This window comes from Tympanuchus pallidicinctus, unplaced genomic scaffold (assembly GCF_026119805.1).
Source record: "Tympanuchus pallidicinctus isolate F22 unplaced genomic scaffold, pur_lepc_1.0 scaffold23, whole genome shotgun sequence".
Taxonomy (NCBI): domain Eukaryota; kingdom Metazoa; phylum Chordata; class Aves; order Galliformes; family Phasianidae; genus Tympanuchus; species Tympanuchus pallidicinctus.
This window is the reverse complement of record NW_026294740.1, coordinates 10,485,489-10,498,813: the sequence shown is the minus strand read 5'-3', so window position 1 is coordinate 10,498,813 and position 13,325 is coordinate 10,485,489. Positions and strand designations below refer to the sequence as shown.

Sequence of the window (13,325 nt, the reverse complement as noted above, 5' to 3'; positions counted from 1 at the left end):
GGCTGAGGCATGCAGCCCTCTTGCTCAGGCTGTTTGCTCAGGTGATATGGGCCATATTTAATCATCTCACTGCTCTGTCCATGTTGCACAGACAAGTTAAGCATAGCTGTGGTATTTACAGCTTCAGGGGTAGCCTAATGACAGTGGTGCCAACTGATAGCTCAACAAAGTTAGAATTTGGTCAATTTCAGGTTCTGGTAGTTATGTTTCTTTTCTTGCAGTTACTAACCAGGTCTGCAAACTATGCCAGGCTCTTCATTTAAGTGATTTTGCAGTTCTGAGGTGTTTTAGAGTATCTGAGATGGCAGTAATTTTTTTTTTTTCAAATCAAACTTTTCCAAGATTTACACTGGCAGACTATCTAAGTCTTATAGGGTTCACGGTCTTGCAATATTTCAAATGAACTTCCTGGTGAATGTTTCATAGCAGTAAGGAAAGGCGCTTGTTGCAAAATATGTTTCGCTTCGAAGTTAATGATACGGTTAATGACAGAGGGAGCAGGAAAGAGTATGAAGGGACTGGGTGAGGGTTATTTACCTCCTGCCATTTTTTCTTGTTCTGCTGACTCTGAGAGGTTTGTAACCTGGCTGAAGCATTAGTGTTTGTCCAGGGTTATTTTACTGTCTGGAGATGTTAAAAACAGCTCGTTCAAACGGTGGTGGTAATTAAGCTGTGCTTGCTTTGTGCATTGGGACAACCATAAACCAATAGCAAGAACTTTTATTATTTTATTTTTCTTCTGGGCCTCAAGGTTCTTAAAGGCTGAGTATTGATGTACTGAGGGGCAATATTTATTATCCTGTAGCATGCTCAGTATGCCCAGTGCTTTCAGTTACACATTACAGAGCTCCTGCCCAAGGCAGCTGGGAGTTCGGGCTGGGAAGAGAGGTAGAGAGAGGAGGAGAGGCATCAGGAAGGGAGGGAGCTAGTTTTCTCTATTATGGCAGTTCAGTCACATTATTTACCTGTGGAAACACAGCTTAAGTGTTATCTGTTCTCCATCTGAGATTTGTTTCTAACCTGTGCATTCTAAAGGTATGTGTAAGCAGCCGGGGGAGATAGCCCTCTTTTCAGGCAGCTTAAGTTGTGTAAGGCTGTTGGGAAGTTCTTAGTAAACAAGATGAAAAAAGTGAAAAGGATGGATTTGTATACTGTTTGTCTTCCCAGAAACCTCAGCTTCTGCATAAGACTCCAGTGACTCTAGCACTGAGTCTGAGAGTATCAAAGATCAGCTCTATAAAGTACTCATAACTCCGTGTCCTAAGTTATATTACACTGCTGTGTACAGCTAGGAGATAATTAAAACTGAGAATTCTTTGCCGTAGCATAGGAGGAGCTGACCTCTGTGTGTCAGCTCAGTTGGGGAGTTCCTGTTGTTCCCCCTGTGCCTTGCAAATAGATACTTGTTTGTTTGCTTATGGGCAAGCTGGGGCTAAAGCATTGCAGGCAGTGCTGCGGCTGGTGCTGGACATTCCGTTGCTCCCTCAGTTAAACTTTGTTTCCTGGGATAAATTCTGGTGGGCAGTACCTGGCCATATGTTGCCTGTTTTGTCTGCAACATTTGTAGCAGCGGAAGGATCTGGGACAACCTAATGCCCCATTTCTGGAAGGAAATGGAAAGGGAATGAAAAGGAGTGAACAGAATTTCAAATTTAAGAATTACATAAAGGAAAAGTGTCAGTATGTTGAACTGCTTAGCTGTTTTATTTGTAATGACTAGAAGAGGTATGAGACTCAATCCCTCTGCATTGGTTTGTTTTGATGAAAGGAGGAAACCCCACCTTTTCCCTGGAAAAACAGCAAGTGGAAACTGTGGTTTTACTGCTAAGAATTTGATACAGTGGTTCTCAAGATTAAGTACTAAAATTGCTTTAGAAACTGCTTTCGCTTGCAGAGTTGAAAGCTATTACTTCTTCCATTTCACTGACATATTGCAGTTCCATCTTTTGGATGTTCTGGAATGTTGAGCAATCTTCAGCTGCAGTACTTTGTGAGATATCTGCTCAGAGCACGTGGGATAGGAAATAGAGTTCGCAGCTCAACAGAGGGAGTTCAGAGGCTGATGCAACTCTCGTGTTATTGCTGACAAATGTAACTCCTAGGAGTGTGTTGGGAAAAGCCTCGCATAGCCAAGAGACTGCATGGATGTGAGAGTTAACACCAATGTTTCCTACTGTATTTTTTCCCCTCAGATTACTTTTTAAGTTATGGTTGAGCGAAATTGTCAATAATGAGATGATGTGAGTCTGAGACTAAAGAACTGAATTCATTTCCACAAGGGAGAACTCCAGTGGTGTTGAATTTGCCCTATATACGGCTGTTTACCTTCATTATATGTTGCTCTCCTGTGTTGTTTCGCACCTCCCCCCTCCCCCCCAAAAAAAAAAATAGAATTGATCCCAGTTAATGCTGGAAAGAGATGTATTTGTAGAAGCCATTAATCTCTTTTTATGATACATCAGAAAGCACTTGAGATACTACTAATTATACAAAGCAGACACTGTAAGGTTTCAGTCCTTTTGTTTTTGTTGCTCTGGTGTGGAACTTTTGGAGCTTTGAAAATGTACTTAGCGTGAAGAACTCATATATACCTCATAGGAAAAAATATTTGATCTTTGTAGGTTCCTGCCTGAGTTGTGTGACTCATTTGGCAGCCCCCCCATTTTGTTTAGAGATGTGGAAAATAATAACACGCTTCCAGTTAAAACTGTTTCTCTTCTTTCCCCTTCCTCAACCTTGGGAGGCTACCAGGAAAGTTCATATAAGTCTGCTCCAAAACTGCATGTTCAGAGTAGGTGAGTAATACTTATGCAAGAACTACCATTGTGCATAGCCATCAGTAATTATTTACCAGTGCTAGCGAGAGAAGTGTGCATATGAAATTCCAGTGACTTCAGAAAGGTACCAACTTAAATCAATTGAATCAACATTACTTTTATTTCTCAGAGCTGGTTGCCATGGGTGTTGTTGTCCCGTGGCCTGCTTTAGGACAGCACAGTTCTGTCTGTCCTTTGGCTGGCACTGCCTGTTGGGCTCAGGTCTGCGTTGCTCACGTGGGGTCTGACGCAGCCCCACCGAACGGATGTGCAGGGAGGAAGGGTGACGGCTGTGGGATGCAGACACCTGTTTTCTCATGTGCCATCAGGGCTGGGTCTCGTGAGGCTTTGTACAGCAGCAAAATTGTTATTTATTCTCATATGCTTGTGACGTGCACAACTGCTAGAGTGGGTTGACTTTCAGACTGTGATTCATTTGGCGTTTCACTGTATATGGCAGACTTCTCTGGAGGTACTTTTGAGGTGTCTTTCAATTTATTTTTTTTTTCCAGAGCATAGAAGCTGAGCACCATGAATAATGAAGCTGATATCAGGAAGAAACTTGAGGTGTAGAAGACATAGCGGAAATCACGGGTTGCATCCACCAGGAGACCTGAAATGGAAACCACAGCTTAGTTAAAAAGAGGATACGTGGTAAAGGCAACTGTAGTGACATTTATAGAAATGTTAAATCTGGCCAATCCAGGAAAATGCCCTGTACAAAAGATAAGCATTCATAAATGAGTTAAGATCTGTTCTCCAGATTCTAGAGCTTGTTTGTAGTCATTTCTCAGGCGGTGTTTCTGTTTCTGTGAAAAGTATTTTCCAGTACACAGAGAAATCAGGAAAGAAAGGAAATTGTAACTTTTTCCCCATGCACTGATTGATTTTTGTACTCATCAGAGGACCTCTGTGTCAGGGTTTTGGAGCGAGTGACCTTCGTACAACCCAGGTCAGAGATCAGAACAAATAAATAAGGAAATCTTTCCAAGACTGACATGTTTGGGTCTCTATACTGAAAACTTGTAATAGTGTGAGGAAAATGCACAGCACAGTGGGCATTATAACTAACTTTGAGAGCCTCAATGCAAAACATTTAGAAGATTGATATGTCAAGTGGGTATTTTAACACCAACACTGGAGAAGGAAAGGCAAAAGGTATTCGGGTAAAATGTATGATGCCTCCTCAACAGGTTGCTTATTAATATATGGAAATATCAGTGTAATTCTTCAATGTATTTTCTATCTCCAACAAGAAAGTGAGCTAATCTTGCTGTACTTTGTTTTCATAGAATGGTTTGGGTTGGAAGGGACCTTCAAGATCACCTAGTTCCAACTCCCTGCTGCAGGCAGCGACACCTCCCTCTACCAGGTTGCTCACAGGCCCATCCAGCCTGGCCTTGAATGCTACCAGGGAGGGGGCATCCACAGCTTCACTGGGCAACCTGTTCCCGTGTCTCACCACCCTCACAGTAAATAATTTCTTCCTGATATCTAGTCTAAATCTACCCTACTCCAGTTTAAAACCATTTTCCCTCATCCTGTCACTATATGCACTTATAAAAAGTCCCTCCCCAGCTTTCCCGTAGGCCCTTCCGTGTTGGAAGGCTGCTATAAGGTCTCCTCAGAGCCTTATCTTCTCCAGGATGAAGAGCCCCAGCTGTCAGTTTTGCCCATCTGCCACTCCTATCAGAGACATCCCAGACCTTTTCTGCACTTTGAGAAAAGCAACTAACATGTTTTGCCTGGGAATGACATGACATACAGTGCATGTAGTCCCATTCATAGAACAGATAGTTGCTTTCCCACTGGATGAGATACAATTCAGTGCCTGGAGAAGAGAGCTAAAACCAGTAGAGGATTCACACTCAGATTTGTATTTTGTCTGTCAGTCTTTTGAATTTGTTGCTATACTGCAGGAGCAGGTACTTAGCCAGGTTATTCAGTGGCTTTTGGAGTGAACTGTGAAATCTGTGAGTAATTTATTAGATTTGAGGGCATAACTAGTTTCCTTTCTTGCCTCTAGAGGAAAATGAATGCACTCCATAACCAGGAATAACAATAAGTAGAAGAGGCTTTTACTATAAGCCTCTTCAGTTACGTAGAGCTGGTAATACCTCTGACGACAGTAGATGTATGGATGTTTGCAATTTCTTGAGACTTCATAGATCAGTGCTAGGAATGCAGTGAGAATTTTATGACAGCACGATCCTACTACTGTAATTCCTCTCTGTGCTCTGCCATTCGAAGGAAACAAGTTCTCATCACTGCATGCCTGTCGAAGCTGCCTGCCAAATGTGCAGCTTTTTCACTGTCTGCTGTTGCTTCAGAGACACTTAGGCAGCTACAGAAATTATCCTTGTTCGGCTGTGAGAAGGGCATTCCTTTCTGAGTCTTCCTTTTGTATTGCTCCCTCTGCATAATCAGCTGCCTGCATGGATCTGGAAACTCATTCATTCCTCTTCAATATGCTCCCAAATACTTACCATCGGTGTCTAAAAACCTTGTTTTTCTCCAATCTGCTTTAATAGGTTTTCTCACCTGTCAGAGGGGGTCCAATGAGAACAGTGATACTCTCCAGGATGGTGAAGAGCCCTAGAGCGCTCGAGAACCTGTCCATCTCCACCACATCCATCAGCACCTGGAATGTGAGGGCTCCAATGCCACTCATGGCTATACTGAAGATGACGCAGTAGAAGATGAGCATGCTGAATTCAGCTGAGATGACACAAATGAAATTGCCCAGCCCACACAGGAGCACGGCCAGGCTGTACAGGTAGATGCGTCTCCCTGTGAAGATTGTTTGTCCTGAGAGCAGCCCTGTCAGAGGGCGCATGAAGATGTTGATGAATCCAATAATGGAGATGAGGAGGGCTGCCCTGTGTTCCTCCAACCCATTCTGGATGGCATAAGGTACGAGGTAGATATGGGGTAACGCAAACCCCGTCATCATCCATGTCACTCCAATCGTGTAAATCTGGTACCTTTTGTTTTGACAGAAGATATCAAGAGCCAGGTAGTTCTGCAGCACCTGGAAACATGTGATCTTTCTGGTTTGTTCCTGGAGCTTTAGGTGAGAAGATGCTCTGTTGGACAGCTGAGCGTCTTCTGCTCTTCTCCCTGGCTCCTCTCCTGTACTGGAAAACTGCAGTAGTGATCCCAGTGCAAACTTCACTGGTCTCATAATAGCTCCACAAACACAACAGTTCAACAGGATTCCTCCAAAGATAAGAAAAGTATCTCTCCAGCCCATCTCATCTAGCAGGTATCGAGAAAGAAGCGGCCACAGTGTGAAACCAATAGAGACACCAGTGGACGCCATGGCATTGGCCAGCGTTTGCCACCGCACAAAGTAGGAGCCCAGTGCAGTCACTCCTGCCTGGAAGCTGAAGCATGACCCCAGACCTAAAGATAAGAATGAAAGAGAAAATAGTAGCACATGATCTCTCTGTAGTGTCTTACAAGATTAAAAGAGCCCAAAACTCTGGTGTACCCACAGATGACTTCATCACAGCCCCCAGTGATTAATGATCAGTAATCCCAAATGAGGGGTGAAGAAGGATGTTGTGTATACTTTAGATTCCCTGTGTTCTCAGGGGTACTGAATACACTGCTCTAAGCTGATGTTTGAGCCACACTGCCATGCCCATGATTGTTCCAGAGTTGTTCTTGGGAAAAATGACCAGGACTTGGTTTTATACTGCATTCAGCAGGCAGAGTTGATTCCTGACGTTTTCACCAGGTTTCAGGGAGTTAATTATTGTTTATCCCTGTGCTGCGCACAGACCTTAGCTTGCAAGAGTCAACAGGTTTGGTCCCAAAATGATCTGGCTTCACAAATCAATTTCTCTTTGTTAGAAAAATAGCACGGATTGAAAAACAATTACCTAGGAGAAATATTTGGAAAGGAAAAGTTCCCATCTGTTACTTCTGTTCAAAACCAACATAGTATTTGGTCAGAGAAAGATAACTCACATCTCCCCAGACTGGGAGTGGTGAAGTCCGTGCCCAGGATATTTGTGAAGGATGTTATCCCAACATTGCACTTCGAGGTGGGAAAAAGTCCCCTCTTCAAAGGCAAAAGGTTGTGAAGCTCCTAAGGAGAACAGACGTTTTTGCTCTCTCTGTCACCCTTAGAGACCTGTAGCCTTTTCCAGGGAGAAGTACTTTGATATGAGCTGACTGGGTGAGATGTGTGTTAAAGGGGTGTGAAGGGCAAGCCTATCCAGCATGCAATTCCCAATGAGCTGTGGGGCTTTGATTTATTCTATTTCACAGCTAAGTGAAAAGCACGAGTGCTCAGTCCAGACTTCTACCACTTCCCAGCACAGCAGCTGGATTTCGCTGCTGTTCCTTGTACTTACCAGTGATGAGGCCAGCTGTTAGGTAAAGCTGGCTGAGGGACTTGCAGAAGGAGCTGGACACCATGCCCACGCTGCTGAGCAGCCCTCCCACTATGACAGCAAACCTGCAGCCAAAGTGCTTCACAAGGATGCTGCACAGAGGCCCTGAGAGAAGAGAAATAAAATAAAAAGGAAGCAGTGAGGGAGAACAGAATTGTTCTGTGTGTGCTAGAAAGCTGCAGTTATCAAACAATTTAGGATAGAGAGCCTGTGGATTTTCCCAGCAGCAAAATTTAAGGAAGGAAACAGAAGTAGAAAATGCATTCCCTGATCCTCCGAAGAGCTTGGTCAGCTTGTCAGCAGAAGGGAGTGCACCTGTGCTCTGCTTGTGTTTTGGCCATGAAATAGGATTCCTAAGCTTCCCTGTGATTGACAGTAGCTAATAATCCTGAAAATGGAAGTGTAATTCTGTTCTCATGTTGTATCAGTTCTACAAACAATTTGGAAAAGGATAGGACTTGAATTTCCATGTCCCTGAGTAAGAGATACTGAACAAAGTGTTATTTCTGCTTGCATATTTCCACTACTCTTTCACTGTTTTTTTCAAATATTCAGCCACAAAAGATTCTAAATTGTCCTTGGTGTCTTCTACATAGGTGAAATTCTCTGCAGGAGGGTAGGTTGACTCTGGAACAGATCAAGAGCAGGAGAAAAACAGGGATTGTCCTTGAGGGGGATAATTTGAAAATGTCTATGGAGGTGTATGCATGTTTGCATTGGAATCAGTCTAAGCTTCAGGCTGTGGCATCCATGCTCCAGCTTATGGAGCTGAACTGAAAGCTGTCTCCATGAAAACAGTACAACACTGTTGTCAGTTCAGCTCTTTCCAGATGTCTGTTTTAGCATACCTGGCCAGCGTGGGTAGCCATGAGGACCCACGCCTCTTTGCAGGCTGTGCACATCCCTGCTCTTTCTCCACCACCACAAGACCTGGGTCTTCCTGGTGGAGCAGAAATGTGGGCATTGTGCTCGTGTTGCTTGCAGGCTTTTCTAAGTAGGAGTTATGCTATTTCATCAGCAAAACCAATCGACAAATAGACATGGAGGTATGTGAGTAAAGTTAGTTGATTCATTAATTTTCACAGGCTGTTTGTTGGTGAGTTCTGTGAGAGTGGGGTAAATTACAAGGTTGCTAATGCCATAGATTTTGGGAGAGGATGATGTTAGTTCAGACCTGCAGGCTGCCAATGGAAAACATTTCTCTCTGCATGTTCTGATAGAGGAGTCTTTAATGGCAGCTTCATTTTGTGTTTCTGCCAGGGTCTGCATTATTTTCAAGGCTTACTAATTTTTTTCCTCTTCTTAACACTTAAAATTATGTAAGTAAATTCAAAAAGTCTACAAGCTTCAGAGTTAGGAATCAGCGTGGGGAAAAATAACCTGTGGAAAAGTTTTGGTTAGAAATAAAATGCATAATCAAGCAAGCAGCTGAACGTTCTTAACATTAGGACTGTAACTGTGTGCATTTTGATCTGCTTGGGAGATTTTCACCTTGGACTTCAACTGGCCTTTGAAGAAGTGTTCATCGGGCTCAGCAAACTAGTGACTGCATTCTGTTCCAGCAAAACTGCTGCATTTGAACTTGCGTGAGTCTGGAGAGTTGCAGTGGCCTTACAAATTCTGTTAGTGCATGTGATCACCATGAGGCTATTCTTTCCTTGTGTAATTAATCCCTTTTGGATCTATATTGGCTGTCTTTACATTAACTTTCACTGTGGTCCCAGCCTCCCACAAAACAATTACTTCATTATTGAAGACAGAATTGATATGTCCTCGCAGAGGCCGCCAGGCTTGTCTTTCCTAGGCGTGCTGGGACCGAGCTGCTTTTCGGACCATTCCCAGAGCCACTGGCTCCTGTTCTTTTCCTGGTTCCTACAGCAACCAGACCACAGGTCATGCCCAGCAGCTTCTCAAGTCAAACAGCCATGGCACCGCTCTGTTTCTGTTGAACTTCAGTGTCGATTCCTTCTGTAGCTGCTTTGCCTGAGGTCTTTCCCTCTGTGCCTTGCAACTCTGGGACTACCTGCTTCCACTAAGGTGCAAACTCTTTTTCCCCCGTGTCCAGCTCTCAGCCAAGTATTGCACAGTGAAACTTAACCTGCTGCAGCCATCACGTCAGTGTGACTCAGGGCTCTGCTTTTTTTTTCCCCTCATACTGCTGCGTCACCTTTCAGCAATATTGGAAGAGGGCAGGAGTGAACTAAGGGAGCAGCTCAGGTATACGGGAGTCGTTATACACTTTGCTGGATGGAGTTCAGATGGACTGTATATCACACAAGCATGGTGGGTGTATGAGGAGGGGCCAGCAGCAACACGAACCATTTACTGAGAAGCTCTCGAGCTGCTGGGTATGTTTTACTCTCCTATGCAGGAATAGGAGCTCTGTATGCCCCCTCCCGTGCAACTCCCACATTTTCTGTAGGGAAGAAACAGTGCTTAGTGCTCCTGGGTGATTCACTCCTTGTCCACAAAGCATCACCCTCCATCTACCCCCTTCAGCAGCAGGGTGCTACCTGGCCCAAGTTCTGCATTAAACCAGTTGTGCGATACCTGCTGCTGCACGCTGTGCCACTGCCCAAGGAGCTACTTTCAGCCCTGAGCCTCAGCTGGTAGCCTGGGGGAGCAGAGCTGGCATGTGGAAGGGCATGAAGAAAGTACCCAAGATCCAGCCCTACTTGCCAGCTTATTTAAAAATAACTGTGAAAAATAATTAAGTTCTCATTGTTCTGGAGAAGCTGGGCTGAGAAAGAGATTCACCTTCCTCGTTTTAGTTATCCGTTAGAGTGGTGGATGGGAACTTGGTATCTGCGGACACTTGGTGCTGGGCTCTGTGGGCATGGAAATCGCTGGGAGGCGCCTTTCACTGCCGAGCAACCTGCCCCAGACCTCCCTGTCCCTTCCTCCTCAGAGAAATGCTGAGTACCCTCCTAAGGCCCTGTGTCCAGGAGGCAGCAGAGGGCATCCCTACAGCCTCTACTTACCGCCTGCGTGCAGCACAGCAACCATGATGGAGGGGAACCACGATGTCTCGCTGTTGGTGGCCTGGAACTCATGCTGGAGGTCAGTGAAGAAGACGCCGATGCAGGAGGGGAAGCCCAGCGTCAGCCCCTGCAGCACCACTGAGGCCACCAGGACCATCCATGCCCACCCCCGGTCCTGGACTTTGGCAGTTCCTCGTGCTGCTGCTCCTCCTTGGGCCATGGCTTCTTTCTACTCGCAGGCAGCCTGCTGGGGAAGGGAGTGCAGCTACCATGCAGCCCTCAGTCCAGGAAACGGACCTACAGAGACAAGGGCTGTGGGTATTCCCTGGGCTCAGAGGCACCAGCGTGTCCTAAGCCCTTGGCAGTGCACACTCTGGACTTCTTGCACTGCATTTCTTCCAGGACTCCCCTTCTTTCTCTCTACAGGATTCTGGAAGATTGCTCGAGAAATGACTGCCTTCCCCTTTTATATTGCACAAGACAGTGAGCGCAGCCAGGTACAGGACAGGACCACACCTCCTTTGAGGTATGAACTGGCCTTACCCAGTTCCACCCTTATTTTCCCTTTCACCTGCTTTCATCATACAGAGTCCCCTTGCTGGCAATTGCTAAGGTCACCAAGTCCTCACACTGAGAGGAGTGACCAAAAAACTCTGCAAATGCCAAGAAAAATAGAAACATATAAGGCTTGTATGTGGCAGCATACTGTTGCACTGCACATACAGTTCAAATCACTAGTGTTGAAAAAACATTTTAGAAGTCACTGATTAATTAGGATCCAGTGATCTCAGATATACTTCCGCTATATCTCTGTCTAGGTCTGAAGATGAGAGATCCCAAGTTTGCTTGCTGTGAGATCAGCAGCATGAAACAACAAGAGTATTTCACATGAATAAAGGCACAAAAATCTTTGGCAGCTGGACAAGCTCAAGAAAAGCACTGTAAGGTTTGCACCACACAGTATTTATTTAGTGTCCCTCCCCCTACAACAATAGCTACAACTGAGTGTTGTGTGCAGCTTTAAGAATGAATAATAACTCATTCTAGCTCATTATTTCAAGCTTGCCATGGCAACACGCTCAGAATCAGTTCCATACCTGGGGCTGGACCAGGCCTGGCGACGTGAGGGGCTGAAGCGCAGTGCGGGTGGCTCATCGTGGCGTGCTGGGTGCTTCTGCTTCAGCAGTGCCCAAAAGCTCTGATGAAGTCTTTTGCAACGTTACCCTCAGCATCACTCTGTAAACAGGCTGCTGTGCCGGCTGGCTTGCAGCCAGGGAAAAAAGGGCTGCAAGCAGAGGGGGCCCGTGGGAAGGGGCTCTCACATGCAAATCATGGTGGGGGTGCTCAGCATACTTTAATCCTTTGTCCACTTTAGCTGGGTGTAGATAATGCAACTAATTCAAGTGCTTGTCTCTCTGGTTTGAATTTGCTGGATGACAGCCTAAAACCTCTCCCCGGCAACAGCAAACCCCTAAAAAAAGGCAGAAGCACAGCTCCTCTCTGTTCCCAGCCACCCTGTCCAACATCTGAGTGTGTCCAGCAGCAGATTTCTGCAGCTCAGGCTCACAGGGGAGAGTAGAGCTGGGGGTCATGCACTTGCCATGGCTTTTGCCTGCCGCTGGCCGCCGGGCAGTGTATCCCTGTGGCCTCCGAACCTTCGGCATCAGCCAGGCCTCAGGCTGTGAGCAGCTCTGGGACGTGCAGTCGGCTGCCAGGTGGTGCCTCACCTCCTTCTGCCTGTGCAGAGTGAAGGGAGTGGGTTTGTTCAGCGCTCAGCTGGCCATGCCTGCCAAATGGCTTCGCAAAAACGGCTTTTAATCCTTCCCGAGTGTGAATGTGGCAGGCTGCTGCATGCTCTGCTGCAGCCATGTTGTCCTCAGCCTGTTCCTCAGTTGTGTCGAGACCAGGACCAGCACAAAGCAAAGGCAGATTCTCACAAGCTCGAATGCTTGTCTCATACTGATTGCACTGGGATTTGGATTGGGGCTCGCAGCAAGACATGCATGAATGCTTGCTGCAAACTGTGTGTTGGTCAGAGCCAAACTGGTCAGCAGTTCCGTCTCTGCTTCACCTATTCAGTTTCTCTTTTTCAGCTCTGAATGTTTTTTTTGCTGCAGTGACCATCAAGATGCTAAGTTCAACCTTTGCTGGATTTCCTTTGGGCAGCGCAGCAGGCCTGGAGCTGTTCCTTATGGCAGCACATCAGGAGTGCTCGAACAGTGCTCGTTTCCCATTCCCATGCTCCTGTTTCCCTCAGCTGTGATGGGGGACTGCAGCTGCTGCGATGAGAGCACACAGCAGGGCTGCTGGTGGCTCTGTGTGCATTCACACAGGGCATTTGCACAGCTCCCCTCCTCAGAAGAGCTTTACATTCAGCCTGCAGATGATGACAGTATCTATATGTCAGCCTCAGTGAGAGCTGGCAGCTGTGGGCATCCCTGTGGAGAGAAGAGCAGCCCAATTCTTGTCCCAAACTTCTCATGGGGTCACAGCAGCAGGAAGGGAACCCAGAAGTGTGTACAGGGAGAGGCTCTGAGCCCAGAAGATACCTATGGTTGGGAACAGGGAGGGCAGCAGGAAGAAGTCTTCTCTAGTTCACAGTACACTAACTCTGCACCCTGCTGCATGGCATGCAGCATCCTCCTGCTGCCCCACCTCAGCCTGGTGTGAGCTGGGCATGTGTTTATGAATGTAAAATAGGCTGTGTGCACAGAGGCAAGATGTTTACTGTAAACAGAGCCAGGCGGTAAAATCTGGGGGGGGGGGGGTCACTCTGTGTCTGTTGGGGGTAGGAAGGCCAAGCACTTCTCTTGGTAAACAGCTCTGTAAGTGACTTTTTAAGTTCATTTTCATCCTGTGTTTTGTGCCAGGTGACTTTCTCAAGGTCACAGCATTGCTCCCACCTTCTCCCCCTGCAAAGGGTATCAGAGCCTTGCTGGCACCAATAAGTTTCTAATTAGGCTGAGCAGCCTCATCTGACTCGACTTGACTCGACTCCCCTCCCCTCCCCTCCCCTCCCCCACATTCTCCCCACCTATTTTGATTCCCAGTTGCATTTAAGCCTGGCTCCTTGCCTATGGGCAGATGTCCCAGTACTGTCCCTATTTTCTTGGCTTGCTCTCAGC

General features: G+C 46.3%; 1 protein-coding gene and 1 long non-coding RNA gene across 2 annotated transcripts; one reads left to right on the top strand and one right to left on the bottom strand.

Annotated features, from left to right (window-relative positions):
- Nucleotides 1–2,403: 2,403 nt before the first annotated feature.
- Nucleotides 2,404–10,654, bottom strand: SLC16A5 (solute carrier family 16 member 5). Its single transcript, XM_052687876.1, has 4 exons — nucleotides 10,201–10,654; nucleotides 7,181–7,324; nucleotides 5,358–6,221; nucleotides 2,404–3,429 (listed from the first exon to the last, which is right to left on the bottom strand). The coding sequence occupies exons 1-4, from the start codon at nucleotides 10,418–10,420 to the stop codon at nucleotides 3,194–3,196; spliced, it is 1,464 nt and encodes a 487-aa protein (XP_052543836.1). The 5' UTR covers nucleotides 10,421–10,654; the 3' UTR covers nucleotides 2,404–3,193.
- On the top strand, nucleotides 3,378–5,540 carry LOC128083037 (uncharacterized). Its single transcript, XR_008207932.1, has 2 exons — nucleotides 3,378–3,470; nucleotides 4,109–5,540. It is a non-coding gene; the product is annotated as an uncharacterized LOC128083037 (long non-coding RNA).
- Nucleotides 10,655–13,325: the final 2,671 nt, after the last annotated feature.